This window comes from Macaca fascicularis, chromosome 19 (assembly GCF_037993035.2).
Source record: "Macaca fascicularis isolate 582-1 chromosome 19, T2T-MFA8v1.1".
NCBI lineage: Eukaryota > Metazoa > Chordata > Mammalia > Primates > Cercopithecidae > Macaca > Macaca fascicularis.
In genome coordinates this window covers 20468176-20488980 of record NC_088393.1, presented here as the reverse complement: position 1 = coordinate 20488980, position 20805 = coordinate 20468176, and the positions used below count along the sequence as shown (strand labels likewise).

The following is a 20805-nucleotide window of genomic DNA, read 5'->3' as shown; positions in this document are numbered from 1 at the left end:
TCACTCCAAGTTGCAAAACCACCTCCTGTCATGAAGATGTGGGAAGTTTATCTTTTATAGAATATAATCAACTGACCTCTCCAATTCCCAGGTGGATTTAGGATAAACTACGACAAGTGAGTGCTGTCACGTCTTCTTCTTGAGGTCTAATTCTGACAACGTTCTTTCTGTCTTTGTGATCTCTTAGCAAATTGCCTGCAATTAATGTCACGCTCTGGCTTAATTGTGTAATCATACAGTTTTTGCTTTCTGTTCTGCCACTGTGGAGAGTTTTTCTAGGGTTGGAGATGATTGTGCTTTTAATTACATTTTCAAAACACTGTCTGAAAAGACCAGGTATGATATAAACATAGAAGGTACCCATCAGACTTCACCCTAGAGGGTCTTTCCCTCTTGGGCTTCCAGTCACAACCCATAGTTGTGCAAACCCCAAATTTGCAGGCAAAATGGTCTCTCTGCCTATTTGTGTTCTATAGTCCCTTGTAGAGCAGTCAGGTCAGATTTCTACAAAAATAACTTTACAGGGCAGCAACAGCCATTCCACCTCTTTCAATGTCCCTGGCATCTTCAGATCTGAAATGAATTCAGAGACAATTAGGGCCTAGAAACCCTGTCAGGGTTACACATATGCATTGAATAGACCTAAGAATTTACAATGTTCTTTTCCTGCTCCTGCACAAATGCCTGCGAATGTGCAGAGGGCACCTGCTGCTTTCCCACACCTCTGAAACCTAAATCGGAAACCCCAAATTTGAATCCAGACCCTGGGATTTGAGAAAGTAAAAGAGCTTTTATCTGAGGGATGCAAGTTCTGTTAGTTATCGGGCCCAGAGAGACATTAAAATGAATCCAGAATTATGTCCTACTTCTCCTTTGAGCAATGTATTCATCTCTTGAAACTGCTTGTTACTGCCACACATAGCTATAAATTAATCTAATAATGTCACACAGGACACTATAGCCCACACCTTCTAGCTTAACCCTATATAGCCAATCACTAATCAATGTTATTCCTGTAAACTAATGAGAATCCTTGATAAAGAACTTTGTATCAGCCCACTTTCTGTTCCCCTTTTTTACCTTCAAAAATCTACCTCTTGGCCGGGCGCGGTGGCTCAAGCCTGTAATCCCAGCACTTTGGGAGGCTGAGACAGGCGGATCACGAGGTCAGGAGATCGAGACCATCCTGGCTAACCCAGTGAAACCCCGTCTCTACTAAAAAGATACAAAAACTTAGCCGGGCGAGGTGGCGGGCGCCTGTAGTCCCAGCTACTCGGGAGGCTGAGGCAGGAGAATGGCGTGAACCCGGGAGGCGGAGCTTGCAGTGAGCTGAGATCCGGCCACTGCACTCCAGCCTGGGCGACAGACCGAGACTCCGTCTCAAAAAAAAAAAAAAAAAAAAAAAAAAAAAAAATCTACCTCTTGGCTGGGCACGGTGGCTCATGCCTGTAATCCAAGCACTTTGGGAGGCTGAGGTGGGTGGATCACTTGAGGTCAGGAGTTCGAGACCAGCCTGGCCAACATGGCGAAACCCCGCCTCTACTAAAAATACAAAAAAAATTAGCCGGGCATGCCCGTAATCCCAGCCACTCAGGAGACTGAGGCAGGAGAATTGCTTGAACCAAGGATTCAGTTTGCAGTGAGCCGAGATCATGCCACTGCACTCCAGCATGGGTGACAAAGTGAGACTGTCTCCAAAAAAAAAAAAATCCGCTTCTCACTGCTGCTATTCAAAGTGTATATTCAAGCCAACTTGAATCTATGCTTCCGGGTTGCTGTTCTTGCTGTTCTCAAATGTGGCACGTATGAACTCTCTACTTATATTAATTTGACCTAATTTTTTTTTTTTTTTTTGGTTGACACATCATTTCTTTTTTTTTTTTTTTTTTTTTTTTTTTGAGACTGAGTCTCGCTCTGTCGCCCAGGCTGGAGTGCAGTGGCGCGATCTCGGCTCACTGCAAGCTCCGCCTCCCGGGTTCACGCCATTCTCCTGCCTCAGCCTCCCGAGTAGCTGGGACTACAGGCGCCCACAACCGCGCCCGGCTAATTTTTTGTATTTTTAGTAGAGACGGGGTTTCACGGTGGTCTCGATCTCCTGACCTTGTGATCCGCCCGCCTCGGCCTCCCAAAGTGCTGGGATTACAGGCGTGAGCCACCGCGCCCGGCGACACATCATTTCTAATGCGTTAAAGGAATCTCCATGACAGGATCTCTCCTCTGGTTTTGCGCAGCATGCTATAACACCCGATAATGTACAGCCAGGTTGATGTCACTAGAAACTACATATAAGCACTGGCTTCTGGGACTCATGAGACAGGGCCTGACTTCGGATTGAGAATGTACAGAAAGCCCATAGGAAACATTTTCTGCATCATGGCAGGTCAGCATCAACATCTTAGAGCCCCACCCTTCAAAGTGTGGTCCTTGAAAATTTCCAGATGTTGTCCTCTGACCTGCTGCAGTTGTGTGAGACGCTTCTTCTGTTTTATATAACGGAGCCTTCTCCTTTATTCTTTCTATCTAGGCTTCTTACATACCATGACCAGTTCTCACCATGAAGTGTATGACCTGCAAGAATAAAAATGTTCTTTGTGACTGGGCACAGTGGCTCATGCCTGTAATCCCAGGACTTTGGGAGGCTGAGGCGGGAGGATCGCTTGAGGCCAGGAGTTTGAGAATAGCTGGGGTAACATGGCGAAACCCTGTATCTACTAAAAATCCAAAAAATTAACCAGCTGTGGTGGCACGTGCCTGTGGTCCCAGCTACTTGTAAGGCTAAGGCAGAATTGCCTGAACCCAGGAGGCAAGGTTGCAGTGAGCCGGGATCACACCACTCACTGGACTCCAACCTGGGCGACAGAGTGACTCTGTCTCAAAAATAAATAAATAAATAAAGTTCTCTTTGTGTCTCATCAATGTGGAAAGGTGTAGATACCTAAGATCTCTCTTAGGGATCGTGTAGGGTCCTCAGATATTAGTGAAGGGGGAATGTGTATTGTTTAGGTTCCATCTGGATATTCCATCAACTCTATGCAGAAACAGGATTTTTAAAATGCACATTTAAAGGGGATGGCACTAATTGCCCAGAATAACTCAGAAGGTTCTGGAAAAGAGAATAGTTAGATAAGACTTGCTCTCTAAAATGCTGAGGAAAGACTATTCAAATACATTATTAGAGGTTAGAAAACCTGGGAGATATCTGTAGCTTGAACTTTGCATAAAGGTGTTCTTTATGCTTAGATTAAGGTTATAATTTACTTTTTGTTGCCAATAATATCATAGCTCTGACGATGTGTCCACCCATGTGTGTTGATACTGCACATCAATTTGTTCTGTTGTAGTTCATGTTAATTTCTTCTTTTTTCTTTTTGAGACGGAGTCTCACTTTGTCGCCCAGGTTTGAGTGCAGTGGCGCAATCTCAGCTCACTGCAACCTCCGCCTCCCACGTTCAAGCAATTCTCCTGCCTCTGCCTCCCAAGTAGCTGGGATTACAGGTGCGTGCCACCATGCCCAGCTAATTTTTTGTATTTTTAGTAGAGATGGGGTTTCACTGTGTTAGCCAGGATGGCCTCGATCTCTTGACTTCGTGATCTGCCCACCTCAGCCTCCCAAAGTGCTGGGATTACAGGCGTGAGCCACCATGCCCAGCCCGGTTCATGTTAATTTCAATCACTAAGTTAAGGCTGTCTGTGACAGGTTTTTTTAAACTATAAAGTTAATTATTTTTATCTTTATTTTTCATAAGTACTTTGGGAGATTTACTGACTGATGTACATAAACCATCACATTTAATCTGCAAACTCCCCCTTTCTTTTTAGATTCTCTTTGCTTAAAGCTTGCTTTGGAAAATGAAGGCTTATCTTTGTTTACTAGTCAGATAAACGGGCTCAACCACTTGTTCTGTTTGACAAAATATTCTTGATTCGGACGCATTGGTATCACTGGCTAGCTTGTTAGAAATTCAGAAACTCAGGCTTCACCTGAGATCACCTGAATCAGACTGCATTTTAACTAGATCTGTAGTTCGTTGTTGTGTACATTAAAATTTGACAGATACCTTCTAACCCATCGTGACTTCTCTGTATGAGTAATATTTACAACTTACTCTGTAATCTGCAGACATAAAACTCAAACTGTATATGCCTGTGTTGATGCCCTTAATTTTATACTGATTATTTAAAAAAGTATCTACATTGGTTTTGTGGATTCTATTTTCCTTTTGGTTTGTAGCCCAGGCAGGAGTGCAGTGTCATGATCTCGGCTCACTGTAACCTTTGCCTCCCAAGTTCAAGCGATTCTCCTCCCTCAGCCTCCTGAGTAACTGGGATTACAGGCATGCACCACCACACGCAGCTAATTTTTGTATTTCTAGTAGAGACAGCATTTCACCATGTTGGCCAGGCTGGTCTGGAATTCCTGACCTCAGGTGATCTGCCTGCCTCGGCCTCCCAAAGCGATGGGATTACAGGCGTGAGCCACCGAACCTGGCCACGTGGATTCTATTTTCTTTCCTCAGTGTTAGAGAATACATCAGAGAATATTTTTGTTAAAAATACCAGTATTTTTAACTGGTTTGAATAATTCCAGTAACTGATATAAGTCACAGCAATTCTCTTTTCACATGGAGTCAAAAACTGCCCATTCACAGTTGGTCACTATGTTTTGTTTTGTTTTGTTTTTCAGGAGCTGTTGACATTCAGGGATGTGACCATAGAATTCTCTTTGGAGGAGTGGGAGTTTCTGAAACCTGCTCAGCAGAATTTGTATAGGAAAGTGATGCTAGAGAACTACAGAAACCTGGTCTCTCTGGGTGAGAAGAATTTCAATACACAATTCCTATTTCACACTAAAGATTTTACTTTCTTCCTCTGTAGAATGTTTGGTGGGGATTTCTGCTTTGTGTAAATGAGTTTTAGATCTCTGCTTTCAAGGAAAACTTGGGGATTTGTTGGGATAGAGAAGAAAATTTTCAAGAAGTTTTATGTTTACATTAACTTTCTTCTGCCTTGAGGTGATGGGCATTTTTCACTCTAGTGGTAATTCTTTTTGTTTGTTTTTATTTTTTTTTTTTTGAGACAGAGTCTAGCTCTGTTGCCCAGGCTTGAGTGCAGTGGTACAGTCCAGCTCACTGCAACCTCCACGTCCTGGGTTCAAGTGATTCTCCTGTTTTAGCCTCCTGAGTATCTGGGACTACAGGTACCCACCACCACACCCAGCTAATTTTTGTATTTTTAGTAAAGAGGAGGTTTCACTATGTTGGCCAGGCTGATCTCAAACTCCTGACCTCAAGTGATCCACCCTCGTTGGCCTCCCAAAGTGTTGGGATTACTAGTGAGAACTACCATACCCAGCCTTTAGTGGTAATTCTTGGAATTCCATTATAAAAATTCCTTTATAGAATATTATTGACCAGACCTTAAAATCCAACTTCTACCACCAATTTTTGATTAAGTAGTATTGGGTAGGGAAGCTAAACACCCAAAAATATAAAATATTCTAAACTTTCTGTTTAGAAATATTATTTTGTTATTAATTTTCTTTTTTTTTTTTCTTTTTTTTTTGAGATAGAGTCTCACTCTGTTGCCAGGCTGGAGTGCAGTGGCGCAATCTCAGCTCACTGCAATCTCTGCCTCCTTCAAGCGGTTCTCCTCCCTAAACCTCCCAAGTAGCTGGGATTACAGGCACGTGCCACCACACTTTGCTAGTTTTTGTATTTTTATAGAGATGGGTTTTCACCATGTTGGCCAGGATGGTCTCGATCTCCTGACCTCATGATCTGCCCGCTTCGGCCTGCCAAAATGTTGGGATTACAGGCGTGAGCCAATGCGCCCGGCCTTATTATTAATTTTCTAGAATCATCTATAATATTCTGTCTTCTCTACAGAGCACAACACTAGCTTGGTAATTGGAGAATCCCAACAAGCATCACATTACTTTTTTCTAATAAAACAGGTCTGACTGTTTCTAAGCCAGAACTGATTAGCTGTCTGGAGCAAAGACAGGAGCCCTGGAATGTGAAGAGACATGAGACCATAGCTAAACCCTCAGGTAGGTTGGATGAATGAAACACATGCCACAGGTGAAAGCTCCAAAGGCCAAGGGGGAAGACGGGCTTCAAAAGTTATTTGAGAAGCTCTGCTTCAATGGAGATGATTTTGAGGGGCATGGTTATTTTTTCTTGCTCTCACATGGAGGCATCTTCTGTCTAATGCTCCTAAATTCTCTAAAAAGTAACCTTCCTTTGAGGTTACAGTGAGAGCCAAAGTCCTCTTCATGGCTTATAACAGACTTTATTATCTGACTGCCCTTTCATTGTCTCAGGGGCCACAGGAATATATGTGTACTTTTGAGGAACTCTATGTTAAACTATTTTTTTCTTTTCTTTTGAGAGAGAGATTTTCGCTCTTGTTTCCCAGGCTGGAGTGCAATGGCACAATCTTGGCTCACCATGACCTCCGCCTCCTGGGTTCAAGTGATTCTCCTGCCTCAGCCTCCCAAGTAGCTGGGATTACATGTGCCACCAGGCCCAGCTAATTTTGTGTTTTTAGTAGAGATGGGGTTTCTCCAAGTTGTTGAGGCTGGTCTTGAACTCCCGACTTCAGGTGATCCACCCACCTCGGCCTCCCAAAGTGGTGGGATTACGGGCATGAGCCACCACGCCCGGCCTTTAAACTTTTTTTTTAAGGTTTTTGTTTTGTTTTGTTTTGGTTTGGTTTGGGTTTTTGTTGTTGTTATTGTTTGCATTATGTCTGAAATGTGTGAGAGTATTAGTGTTAACCATATTTGGTTCCAAAATCCCAGTAACACCATAAACAGATGTGGTATGTTTTCTGCTTTATGATTTCTTATGGAAGTTTCTTTCTTTTTTTTTTTAAATAAATTTTTTTGTTTGTTTGGTTTTGCGACGGAGGTTCACTGTGTCACCCAGGCTGGAGTGCATGGCGCCATCTTGGCTCACTGCAACCTCTGCCGTCTGTGTTCAAGCGACTCTCCCACCTAAGCCACCCAAGTAGCTGGGATTACAGGTGTGCACCACCACGCCCAGCTACCTTCGTATTTTAGTAGAGACAGGGTTTCACCATGTTGGCCAGGTTGGTCTAGAACTCCTGACCTCAGGTGATCCACCCGCCTCGGTCTCCCAAAGTGCTGGAATTACAGGCGTGAGCCACCGTGCCCAGCCCCTTACAGAATTTTCAAAAGTGATTCTACAGAAATTCCTATTCAGTAATTTTTTTATAATGCTAAGCATCTCCCTAAATATAAGAAAATCTAATATTATTTTATTTCTACATTTTATATTTTCAGTGTGAACTAAAATTGGTAATTTAAACTTTATTTTCCCAGCGTCTTCAATTGTACTAGTTGAGATGTGTACACATATACACACAAATATACCCACACATATACGTGTGTGGACCGTGTGGTTACTTTCCACAAATTAAAAGTATATAACTATTTATTATGTAAAATGTAATGATATTGTATGTGTAAACATTGTGAAATGATTAATACAGTTAATGAATGCATCTGTTACCTCACAGAGTTATTTGGTTTTTTGTTTTTTTTTTCTTTTTTGAGACAAGTCTCACTCTGTCACACAGACTGGAGTGCAGTGGCAGGATCTCGGCTCACTGCAACCTCTGCCTCCCAGGTTCAAGTGATTCTTGTGCCTCAGCCTCCCAAGTAGCTGGAATTACAGGCTGGTCTCAAACTCCTGGCCTCATGTGACCCACCCTCCTTGGCCTCCCAAAGTGCTGGAATTACAGGCATGAGCCACCATGCAGCGTTTTCTTTTGTAGTGAGAATACTGAAGGTTTGCTGTCTTATTAAAATGTAAGCATATGGAGCACGTTGGTCCAACTTGTGTCCTGCTGGCTGCATGCAGCCCAGGATGGCTTTGAATGTGGCCAAACACAAATTTTTCTTAAAACATGAGATTTTTGAAAGCTAATCAGCTATGATTAGCGTTAGTGTATTTTATGCGTGGCCCAGGACAATTCTTCTTCCAGTGTGGCCCAGGGAAGCCAAAAGACTGGGTACCCTAATATAGAGCATTACGATTTAGTTATAGCCATGATGCTATGCATTAGATCCTCAAAACTTATTCATTTCATGACTGGCAGTATGCACTCATTGAACATCTTCCCATTTTCCCTACTTCTAGACTGGGTCAGCCAGCTTTGTACTCTCTGTGTCTATGGGTTCATCCTTTGTAGATTACACATAGAGGTGAGACCGTGCATTATTTTTCTTTCTGTGTCTGGCTTATTTCACTTAGTATAATGTCTTCCAGGTCCATCCATGTCGTTGAAATGTTGGCAGCATTTCATGATTTTTTATGGCTGAATAATACTGTATTGTGTATATATGCCATATTTTCTTTATCCAGTCAGTGTCCACAAACATGTCTTCATGTTTTCTTGTTTTCATGTCTTGGCAATTGTGAAATGAACATGGAGATGCAAATATTAGAAATAGTGATTTTATTTCCTTTGGTTACATACACAGAAGTGGGATTGCTGGATTATGTGGAATTTTTTTAAATTTAATTTATTTATTTTATAAATAATATAAATAAATTATTTATTAATATATAAAATTTATAAATAATATAATATAAATATAAAAATATTATTTATTTTTGAGATCGAGTCTCACCCTGTCACCCAGGCTGGAGTGCAGTGGCATGATCTCAGCTCATTGCAACCTCCGCCTCCCGGGTTCAAACGATTCTGCTGCCTCAGCTTCCTGAGTAGCTTGGATTACAGGCGCCTGTCACCACGCTCAGCTAATTTTTGTATTTTTAGTAGAGACAGGGTTTCACCATGTTGGCCAGGCTGGTCTCAAACTCCTGACCTCGTGATCCACCCACCTCAGCCTCCCAAAGTGCTAGTATTACAGGTGTGAGCCACCGTGCTTGGCCTAATTTTATTTTTTAAAGAATGTCCATACTGGTTCTCATAATGACTCTACCAATTTACAACACACCAACAATGTACAAGATTGTTTTCATCACACACTTGTCAACACTTGTTATCTCTTTTTAAAAATGTTTTTATGCTTAAAATTTCTTTTTTTTTTTTTTTTTTTTTTTTTTGACAGAGAAGGGGTCTCACTGTGTTGCCAGGGCTGGCCTTGAACTCCTTTGCTCAAGCAGTCCTCTTACCTCAGATTCCCAAAATGCTGGGATTACAGGCATGAGCCACCATACCCAGCCCTATTCTTTTTGTATAAATTTGTGGGATATGAGTGCAACCTTGTTACACAGATAGATTGCATGGTGGTGAAGTCAGTGCTTTTAGGGTATCCATCACCCAAAAAATATACGTGTCACTTGATAATAGCCATCCTAACAAATGTGAAGTGATATTTTATCATCATTTTGGTTTGCACCTGCCTGATGACTGGTGATGTTGAGGTCCTTTTCTCATACCTGTTCGCTCTTTGTCTTCACTGGAAAAATACCTATCCATTCAGTCTGTTTTTCAATTTAGTTCTTATTATCATTCTTCTTATTGTCTTTGCCTTTGATTTGTGTGAATTCCTTATATATTCTGGATATTAACTTCTTATCAGATGCATGGCTTGCAAATATTTTTTTTCATCCTGTAAGTTTCCTTGTTTTATTTTCTTTGCTGTGCAGAAAAATTTCAGTTTGATGCAGTCCCACTTATTTATGTTTGCTTTTGTTTCTGTGCTTTGGGTGTCATACCCCAAAAAATAACTGCCAAGAACAGTATCAAATAGGATTTTCCATGTTTGCTGGATTATATAGTAACTCTATTTTTAATTTTTTGAGAAACCTTCATAGTATGTTTTTTACAGTAGCTGCATCATTTTTGCCTACCAGTGGCTCAAAAGGCCTCTCAATTTTCCATATCCATAACAATTTTTTTTGGGGGGGTGGTTACATTTCTTAATGGCTCTCCTAATGGGTTTGAGGTAATATTTTACTGTGGTTTGTACTTTGCATTGGTCTAAAAGTTAGTAATCTTGAGCATCCTTTCAAATGCTTATAAGCCATTTATGTATCTTCTTTGGAGAGATGCCAGTTCAATTATTTGTCCATTTCTTAAGCTACTCACTTTTTATTGTTGAGTTTTAGACATTGTTTATATATTGTGAAAATTAACTCCTATCAAATATGTGATTTTCAAATATTTCACCCATTTCTTAGGCAGCATTTTCACCCCACTAAATTTTTCCTTTGATGTGCAGAAATTTTGAAGTTTGATGTAGTCCCATTTCTCTATTATTTTTTCCTTATGCATTTGATTTCATATCTAAGAAAATGACATCAAATTCTTTGTCTTTTGTAACGAGAAATTAATGCCAAGTCCAATGTCATATTTCCCCCCATATATTTATCTAGGAAGTTTGTTATATTTTTATGTTCAAGTATTTCATCCATTTTAAATACTGTTTTTATATGGTGCATGTAACGGAAGGGCTCAACTTATTTTTTTCATGTAAATACTCAGTTTTCAACATCATCTGTTAAAAAAACTATTTTCTTCCCCATTGTGTGGCCATAGCAATCTTATATAAGGTCATTGATTACGAACACACGTGCTTAATTTTGAGCTCTCTATTTTGTTTTATCATCCATTTATTTTTCTTTGTGCTAATACCACATTATTTGTATCTTTATAGCTTTGGGTAATGTGTTATAAAACCAGGAAGTGCAATACCTCTTTGTTATTCTTTTTAAAGGGTGTTTTGCTAGTTATAGCTCCTAAAAGAATTTGAGAAACTTAAATATATTTCTGCAAAAAAAAAGTACCATGAAGATTCTGATATTACATTGAATTTGTATGTGGCTGTGCATGTTGACATCTTAACAAAATGAAATTATCTGATCCTTGAGCAAGAATATGTTTGAGTGGGTTTAATGTCCACATTTTTTGGATTTACAGTTTTACTTCTGCTTCTGATTTCTAGTTTCATTCCATTTTGGTCAGAAAATATACACTGTATGATTTCAGTCTCCTTAAATTTATTAAGACTTGTTATGCGTCCAAACAGAATGCTCTGTGTGTGATTGAGAATATTATGTATTCTGCTGCGTTTAACTGGAACGTTCTGTATATGTCTCTTAGGTCTAATTGGTGTGTAACGTTTAAGTTTTTTATTTTCTTACTAATTTATCTGAGTTTTTTATATTTATGATTGAGAATGAGGCCTTGAAGTCTATAATTATTGTGCTGCTGTGTATTTGTTTCTTAACTTCTGTCAATATTTGTTTTATATGTTTGAGAGTGCTAATGTTATACTTATATAACAGTTATATGTGTTATAGATTCCTGGTAAATAGATCCATTTTGCCATTATATAATACCAGTCTTTATCTTTTGTAAGTTTTTTACTTAAAGTGGATTTTGTCTAACTATGGCCACCCCACCCACTTGTGCTTACTGTTTGAATGGAATATATTTTTGTATCCTGTCACTTTCAGTCTGTTTGTCTCCTTAAAACTAAAGTGAGTCCCCTAAAGACGCACATTGTAAGATTTTGTTTTTAACTTATTCAGCTATTTTACTTTTTTAAGGGGTTCAATCTGTTCATATTTAAAATAATACCAGAAAGAAATAAAATTACTAGTAGTGTTTTGTTTTTGATTACTTTCTGTGCTTGTCATAAATACGTTTTCCCTCATTTCCTCTCTTACTGCCTTTGTTTTTGTTTTGTTAATTTTGTAGTGGCATACTTTGATTCCTTTTTCATTTTCTTTTGCATATCTTTTATAGGTATTTTTGTGATCACCTTGAAAAATGAGAGTTTATGAAACATATGCTTAAATCCCATGACATCTTTACTTCAATTGAATATAAAACTATACCTTTTTACATCCTTTGTTATTAATGTCACATATTATATCATTTCGTATTGTGTATCTATTAAGAGATTTACGCAAATTTGTGTTTTGGTTTATTAAATTCTATGGCAGGATTTTCAGTGTTATGCACCATTATTATAGTAGAGAATTGTAGATCTATGTATATATTTACTTTACCATTTCTTATAGAACTATACACATGGTGACAAAGACTGACAGCTTTTGTTTATCTTGTAACATCTTTTTTTTTCCCCTTATTCTAGAGGTAAATTTTTCCAGATAAAATTTTCTTTGTTGGCAGTATTTTTTTGCTTTTATAACTCAGTATTTGTTAAGTTAAATGTCTTTAATTTGGTGATAACTTCTATTTCCTCATTATTTGCTGTGGCTCTGTAATAATTTTTTTAACTTAATTATTGTATTCAGCTCCACAATTTTTGTTTTTTAAAAAAATACTTTTAATAGTTTTTAAAATCTCTGTTGATATATTCATTTCTTCATGCACTGTTTTCTTGATTCTGTTTAGTTGTCTACATTCTATTTTTGCTCATTGAACATGTATAAAATGATTATTTTGAATTCCTTGTCAGATAGTACAAAGATCTTAATTTCTTAAAAACTGATTTCCAAAGAGTCATTTTCTTCCTTTAAATGAATATTATTTCCTGTCTTCTCTCTATGCCTTGTGATCTTTTGATGACATTTGGAAATAGACTGACTCTATAGACTGCCTCAGCCCCCCAAGTAGCTGAGAGTACAGGTGCGTGTCACCATGCCCGGCTAATTTTTGTATTCTTTCTAGAGACGGAGTTTCACTATGTTGTCCAGGCTGGTCTTGAACTCCTGAGCTCAAGTGATCCACCCTCCTCAACTTCCCAAAGTGCTCGGGTTACAGGCGTGAGCCACCATGCCCGGCCTAGTTTGTATAATTAAGTTGCCGGCATGTAAAAAGCTTTCTTTGCATTTTCATCTATATTCTTCTACCTTTATCTGAATGATAGCATAATTTATTCCTAATTCATAATCAGTATTTTATACCATATTTTGCAATATTTATATTGTTCCTCCAGTAAAAAATGTAAGTCTTTTCTCTGCTTCTACAGGCTAGATTACCACCTTACCATTTTGTGTAAAAAGAAGAGCAACATATTAATAAGTTTCTCTAGTATTATGTAAGTGCTTGTTTCTTAAAAATTATTTTCTCAAAGCTTTTTATCAATAATTATAATGGGGTTTCTGTGAAACAGTGCTCTAACTGTATACTCCTGATTCAAAAATGTGTACTTTTTATGGATAGCCAGTCATGGTTGAAAATTGTAGCTATCTAGAAGGATTCTTCATCAGTAGTCCACTATGTTTATTCAGAATTTTATGGATTATAGTTTCTTTTAATTTTGCTTTGCAATTTTGTATTTATTTGTTACAATTTTTATAATAGGCCATTTCACATTCATAGTATTTTTTAGTTTTTATTCATATAATTTTGTATGACAGTATTCAGCTCTGTACATTTTAAGGCAGTGTGAGGCAAAAGTCAAATATGAATCAGCCGTATGTTTATTGCCAATTTAATTATCTCTGTGTTTGACTGAATAAGTATCACCCCATTTTGTTTATGACTCTTATATTTATATTTTTGTTGGTCATCAATGGTGGTTTTATTCTGTTTAGGTGAGGAGTCATGAAAATTGTTGTAATTTCAACATCTATTCATTGGTGAATGTATATTTTCTTTTTGTGAGAGAAACACTTGTGATTTGAAGGTAATTTTTAAAAAGCTTTATAACTCTGTATTTCTTTTAGGTGTAATTGTTTATTTTTAATTGTCCAAAATAGATAACATAAAATTTAGAATCTTAAATATTTTTAAGTTATACAGTTCTGTTATGTTGGGTATATTGACACTGTCATGCAGTATATCTCCACATGTTTTTATCTTGGGAAACTCGAACTCAACATACATGAAACTACTCATTTTCCTCACTGACCCTTTACAAACACCTCTCTATTTTGTTGCTGAGTGTAACTACTTTAGATGTCTCATATAAATGGATTTATACAATATCTGTCTTTTTATGGCTGGCTTATTTTACTTAGCATCATGCCATCAGATTTAACTTTATTGTCAATGTTAGAAGATTTCTTCCTTTTTTTTTTTTGGATGGAGTCTCGCTCTGTTGCCAGGCTGGAGTGCAGTGGTGCAATCTCGGCTCCCCGCAACCTCTGCCTCCCGGGTTCAAGCAATTCCCCTGTCTCAGCCTCCTGAGTAGCTGGGACTACAGGCATGTGCCACCATGCCCAGCTAATTTTTTTTTTTTTTTTTTTTGTATTTTAGTAGAGACGAGGTTTTACCATGTTGGCCAGGATGATATCGAGCTCATAACTTCGTGATCCGCCCACCTGAGCCTCCCACAATGCTGGGATTATAGGCGTGAGCCTACACACCTGACCCGATTTTCTCCTTTTTAAAAGCTGAGTATTATTCCATTATTTGTATATTATAAATTGTATTTTTCCATTCATGTGGTGAGAGAAGTTTAGGTTTCTTTCACCTATTGATTTTTGTGAATAATGCTACAATTAATATGGGTGTGCAAGTAACTATTTGACCATATACATGAAAGATAATATCTGTGCTACATTCTTTTTCATTGGTCTAATTGTCTGCCTTTATGCTAGTACTAAACTGCATTTATTACTGTAGTTTTGTCATGTGTTTTGAAATCAGGAAGTGTGATGCTTCCAACACCTTTCCTCATTTTAAAGATTATTTAGCTCTTCATGGTCTCTTGAGATTTTATTTGATTTGGGCATTGTTTTTTATTCCTGCAAAAAATGAAATTGGGAATTTGAAGGGGATCACATTGAATCTGAACATTACTTTGGGTGCTGTAAAGATGTTGTACAGTATTAATTCTTCCAGTCCTTGAACATGAGCATGCTTAAGACTGTGTTTAATTTCCATATATTTGTGGATTTTTTTCTATTACTAATTTTTAGTTTCATTCCATTTGGTCATAATAATAGTCTATAAGATTTCCATTTTTAAAAGTTTGCTAGGCCAGGCATGGTGGCTCACACCTGTAATCCCAGCACTTTGGGAGGCCGATGCAGGCAGATCACCTGAGGTCGGGAGTTTGAGACCAGCCTGACCAACATGGAGAAACCCCATCTCTACCAAAAATACAAAATTAGCCGGATGTGGTGGCACATGCCTGTAATCCCAGCTACTCCGGAGGCTGAGGCAGGAGAATCGCTTGAACCTAATAGACGGAGGTTATGGTGAGCCAAGATCGTGCCATTGCACTCCAGCCTGGGCAACAAGAGCGAAACTCAGTCTCAAAATTAAAAAAAAAAGTTTGCTAAGAATTGCTTTGTGCCCTAACAAGTGATATATCCAAGAGAATGTGTTGTGAGCTATGGAGAAGATTGTGTATTCTGCTGTTGTGTGGAGTGTTTGCTATATGTCCGTTAGGTATAATTTTTAGAGTGCTTTGAAGTCCTCTGTTCTTATATTTAATATTCTACCTTGCTTTATAACTTATTACTAAAAGTGGGATATTGAAATATCTTACTATTATTATATTGCTGTATATTTCTTCAATTTTGTTAATGTTTACTTTATATATTTGGGAACCTGATGATTATATATATGTTATCGTTTTCTAGTAAATTAATCTTTTTACTATTATTTAATGTCCTTCTTTGTCTCTTGTGAGAATTTTGACCAAAGTATATTTTATGACAGTGTTTGACCTAAAATGTATTTTGCCTTATGTAATTTTGACCTAGTTTCTTCTGATTTGGTTAACATTCTAATAGAATGACTTGTACCATCCTTCTTTTAGTCTATTGTCTTCTTCAGATTGAAAGTGAGTATCTTGTACAAAGAATGTAGTTGAATCTTGTTTTTATACCAGTTTATGTCTTTTGATTGGGAAGTTTATTCCATGAATATTTATTTTCTGATAGAGAAGGGTTACCATTGCCATTTTATTGATTGTTTTGATTTTTGTTGCTGTTTTGTCCTTCTTTTTCTCCCTTTTTGTCTCATTTTTTCACGTTTCTTGGCTGCTTTTATGTCTTTTGAGAAATGACCATGTCCTTTGACCACTTTTTAATGAGATTATTTCTGTTTTTCTTGTAGATTTAAATTTCTTATAGATCGTGAACATTAGTCCCTTGTCAGATGCGTAGTCTACAAATACTTTCTCCCAGTAGGTTGTCTGTTAGTCTATTGATAGTTTGTCATTTTTGATTGTGCTTATTTGGATCTTTTTTTTTTTCTTTGTTAACTTAGCTAGAGATCTAGTGATCTTGTTTATCTTTTAGAAAAACTTATTTTATTGATTATTTGAATGGTTTTCTTGGTTTCAATATTTTTTTGTTCTGCTCTGATTTGAATTATTTCTTTTCTTCTTCTAGCTTTGGATTTGCTTTGTTGTTTTTCTGATTTCTTTAGGCAAGGTATCAGGTTGTTAACTTGAGATCTTTCTATCTTCTTGGTATAAAAGTTTAGCACTATAAACCCTCCTAACACTGCTTTTGCCACATTCCAAGGTTTTGTTACATTTTGTCACTTTTTTTTTTTTTTTTTTTTTTTTGAGACGGAGTCTCACTCTGTCACCCAGGCTGGAGTGTAGTGGCGCTATTTCCCACTCACTGCAACCTCTGCCTCCTGGGTTCAAGTGATTCTCCTGCCTCACTCTCCCAGGTAGCTGGGATTACAGGCACCTGCTACCACGCCCAGCTAATTTCTTGTATTTTTAGTAGAGATGGGGTTTCACTATGTTGGCCAGGCTGGTCTTGAACCCCTGATCTCGTGATCTGCCCACCTCGGCCTCCCAAAGTGCTGGGATTACAGGTGTGAGCCACCGCACCCAGCCTCGTCACCATTTTTATTTGTTTCAAGTAAGTTTCTGATTTCTGCCTTAATTTCATTGTTTCCCCAAAAGTCATTCCAGAACAAGTTGTTTTGTTTTCTTTATTTGTGTAGTTTTGAGGGTTCCTCTTGCTATTGAGTTTTGAGTTTATTTCACTCTGTTTCAAGAAGATGACTTCAATTTTTCTGGATTTTTGAAGTTTGTTTTATGACTGAGCATGTGGTCAGTCTTAAAGTATGTTCTGTGCACAGATGAGAATGTATGTATGTGTTCATTAGATGAATTATTCTGTAGATGTCTATGAGGTCCAGTTGGTCAAGTGCTGAGTTTAAGTCCAGAATTTCTTTGTTAGTTTTCTGCCTTGATGATCTGTAATGCTATCTGTAAGGTGTTGTCTTCCACTATGGCTGGCTAAGTCTTTTTTTTAGGTCCAGTAATAATTGCTTTATAAACCTGGGTGTGCCAATGTTGGATGCATACATATTTAGGATAGTTAAATATTATTGATTTATCTATTTATTTATTGAATCCTTTATTAGTATGTAATGTGTTTGTCTTTTTTACTATTGTTGGTTTAAAATCTATTTTATTAATATAAGAATAGTGACCACTGCATTTTTTTGTTTGTTGGTTTTTTTCCCATTTGTGTGATAGATGTTACTTTTTCCCTTTACTTTGAGTTTATGGGTGTCATTATACGTGAGATGAGTTTTTTAAAGCCAGCAGAAGGTTAAGTCTTATTTTTTTTAATCTGATTTGCCACTTTGTGTCATTTTCGTTTTAATTTTTAGAATTTTTTTATTTTTTTTTTTGAGACAGAGTCTCACTCTGTCACCCAGGGTGGAGTGCAGGCATGATCTCAGCTTCCTGAAACCTCTGCCTCCCGGTTTCAAGTGATTCCCTTGCCTCAGCCTCCCGAGTAGCTGGGATTACAGGCACGTGCCACCACTACGGGCTAATTTTTGTATTTTTAGTAGAGACGCGGTTTCACCATGTTGGCCAGGCTGGTCTCAAACTCCTGACCTCAGGTGATTCACCTGTGTCAGCCTCCCAAAGTGCTGGGATTACAGGCACAAGCCACCATGCCTGGCCACCACTTCGTGTCTTTTAAGTGGAGCATTTAGACTGCTGTGTTCAAGGTTAATATTGATATCTTAGTTTTTGTTCGCTTCATGTGCTCTGTAGTCTTGATTGTGCAGTTGCTTTGTAGGGTCTGTGGGCTATGTACGTATGTGTGTTTTTGTGATAGTAGGTATCATTCTTCCATTTCCATGTTTAGAACACTCTTAAGCAGCTTGTGATGCCAGTTGAGTGGTAGTTAATTCACTTAGTGATTGCTTGTGAATTCTTTGCTTATGAAACTTAGTTTGCTGGAACATAAAATTCCCGACTGGAATTTCTTTCTTTTTTTTAATCTTTTTGTTGTTGTTGTTGTTGTTGTTGTTGTTGAAATGGAGTTTCACTCTGTGGCCCAGCCTGGAGTGCAGTGGTGCAATCTCAGCTCACTACAACCTCCACCTCTGGGGCTCAAGCAATTCTCATGCCTCAGCCTCCCCAGTAGCTGGGACTACGGGTGAGCGCTACCATACCCGGCTAATTTTTTATATTTAATAGAGGCAGGCAGCTAACTTTTTGTGTTTAATAGAGGCCGGCTTTCACCATGTTCCCCAGAGTGGTCTCGAACTCCTGAGCTCAGGTTATCTACCCACCTTGGCCTCCCAAAGTGCTGGGATTACAAGCATGAGCACTGCACCTGCCCTCTTTCTTTAAAAATGTTAAAAACAGACCCCCCAATATCTTCCAGATTGTAAGGTTTCTGTGAGGAAGTCCACTGTTTGATAGAATTCATTTTTTAGGTAATATGACCCTTTTCTCTGGTTGCCTTTTGTTTTTTTATTTCATGTTGACCTTGGAAAGTCTGAATACTATGTGTATAGTATTCAGATACTATACTTATACTTAGGGATGATTGTCTTGTATAGTATCTCAAAGGAGTTCCTTGAATTTCTTGTATCTTTATGTCAACCTGTCTAGCAAGATGGGAAAATATTTCGGAGATTATATCCTTAAGTATGTTTTCCAAGTTGGTTAGTTTTTTTTCCTTCTCTCTCAGGAATACTAATGAGTCATAAGTTTGACCCCTTTACATAATTCCGTATCTCTCAGAAGCTGTGTTTGTTTGTAGTGAATTCTTTTTTCTTTACTGTCTTCTGACTGGGTTGATATAAAGGAGCATTCTCTGAGCTCTGAAATACTTTCGTCTGCTTCGTCTATTCTGTTTTTAAGGCTTTGCATTGTATTTTGAAAGTCCCGTAGTAAAATTTACAATTTTTAAAGTTGTGTTTGGCCGGGCGCGGTGGCTCAAGCCTGTAATCCCAGCACTTTGGGAGGCCGAGACGGGCGGATCACGAGGTCAGGAGTTCGAGACCATCCTGGCTAACACGGTGAAACCCCGTCTCTACTAAAAAATACAAAAAACTAGCCGGGCGAGGTGGCGGGCGCCTGTAGTCCCGGCTACTCGGGAGGCTGAGGCAGGAGAATGGCGTAAAAACCCGGGAGGCGGAGCTTGCAGTGAGCTGAGATCCGGCCACTGCACTCCAGCCTGGGCGACACAGCGAGACTCCGTCTCAAAAAAAAAATAAATAAATAAATAAAGTTGTGTTTGGTTCTTTCAAAGGAACTAATGAGATCCTTTTGAGGTATGAAACACTCTGGCGTTCTATATTGCCAGCGTTCTTTTGCTGTCTCATCTGAGGGAGCTGGTGCTTCTTTTGCTTTTGAATTTTCTGTGATTTGGATGGGGCTTGAAAATGTTTTTTAATTCTTTTTTTTCCTTGAGGTTTTGGCTGTGGTGTATGTTGTGTGTAATCAGCTGGTGTCATTTAAGGTTGTTTTCAGAGGCAGAGGCTCTGTCTAGGTCCCTGGGTTGTAGATAAGTTCCTGCAGTGGATTTCATAGAGTGCTTCGTGTTGAAGCAATGGATTCTTGTTTGTGGTGGAATTCAGGCTTCAGTCCAAGTACATGGCGCTTAAGAGTGTTCTGGGGAGGGAAGATCGTGTGTGAGAAATTATTTTCTCTCCAAATTTATTTTGGGGCCTTGGTGATATTCCCTTCAACTGCTGGCACTGCACCCATTTCCTTTGCTTCAAGGAGGGCTTTGGTGGTCTGTGCTCCCCCCTCCCTTAGGGACAGTTCACACTTTTAGGTCACCAGGAGACCCGTATTTATATCAGGGGTCCTGCCGTTCTCCTTTGTTTGCAAAAGTAAGGGTGGGTTTTGGAATGTTTCTGTGAGTTGTTTGGTGATGCAGCGGCTCGAGGATGGAAAATCACCAGGCAGGGCAATTGCACCATGGGTTTGTAACCAGTATTGCACCTGCAGCCCAGGATTTTTAGTCCAGCGGATGGCTGTGGGGCCCACCCAGTCTGTGGTCCCTCAACTCAGCAGGTCTGTCTCCAGTGTCTTCCCTGGGAGCAGGCTGAATTGGCGAGGCTTGTTCCAAGCCATCTGCATTGAAATGGCTGAGCTCTTCCAGATGTTCTAGGCTGCTAGGCTTCCTGGGATATAAACCATGGCTGGTCATCTGGCCACACCCTTCCCAGTTTATTCATGTGAATGAAGGGGAAGCCAGCTCCCAAGCTGGCTCATGTTCCCATGTCACACTCTTCTCTGTGTGCTGACACTGTGGGCTTCTACCCCACTGAAGCTCAGACCACATATATCAGCTGAATATTATTAGTCAGTGTGCGGAAGACCTGGGCAGCTGGCACTGGGCCCATGGATTTGTCCTCTGGCCCTTTGGGGTCAAGCACCATCTGTGATGTAAGTGGATGCTGTGCTGTGGGCACCCTTCTGCAGGACCAGCCAGATTCATGGTGCATGGATCAGATTCACCTCAGTCCCATGACAGCTACAATCCTGCTCCTTCTCAGCCTAGCAGACAGCAGGAGATGGATCCCCTCAGTGCAAGATGCAGAGCCTCGGAGGATGGGCACCTATGGTCAGCTACAGCTGCACAGCACAGTGAAAACTTAAGATTTCCACAAGAGTTTAAGCTGTGCCTCTGCCTATTCTCCAGGTGGCTC

General features: G+C 39.1%; 1 protein-coding gene across 8 annotated transcripts in view; it reads left to right on the top strand.

The window, feature by feature from the left end:
• Positions 1–20805, top strand: part of ZNF682 (zinc finger protein 682) — a 30434-nt gene that overhangs the window by 6595 nt on the left and 3034 nt on the right. Inside the window, exons 1-4 of one of the 8 annotated variants that reach the window (XM_045378964.2) lie at positions 4770–4811; positions 5954–6049; positions 12941–13009; positions 13509–13600. Coding sequence is in view for 2 of the 8 variants with exons in the window: in XM_005588567.4 (XP_005588624.2) it covers positions 4685–4811; positions 5954–6049 (223 nt within the window). In the remaining 6 variants the exon portion in view is untranslated. Of the gene's footprint in view, positions 1–3373; positions 3496–4684; positions 4812–5953; positions 6050–8165; positions 8231–12940; positions 13010–13508; positions 13601–14172; positions 15120–20805 lie in introns of those variants that run through there. The other 7 variants (XM_074026601.1, XM_074026602.1, XM_065536211.1 and 4 more) reach the window with 7 other exon arrangements.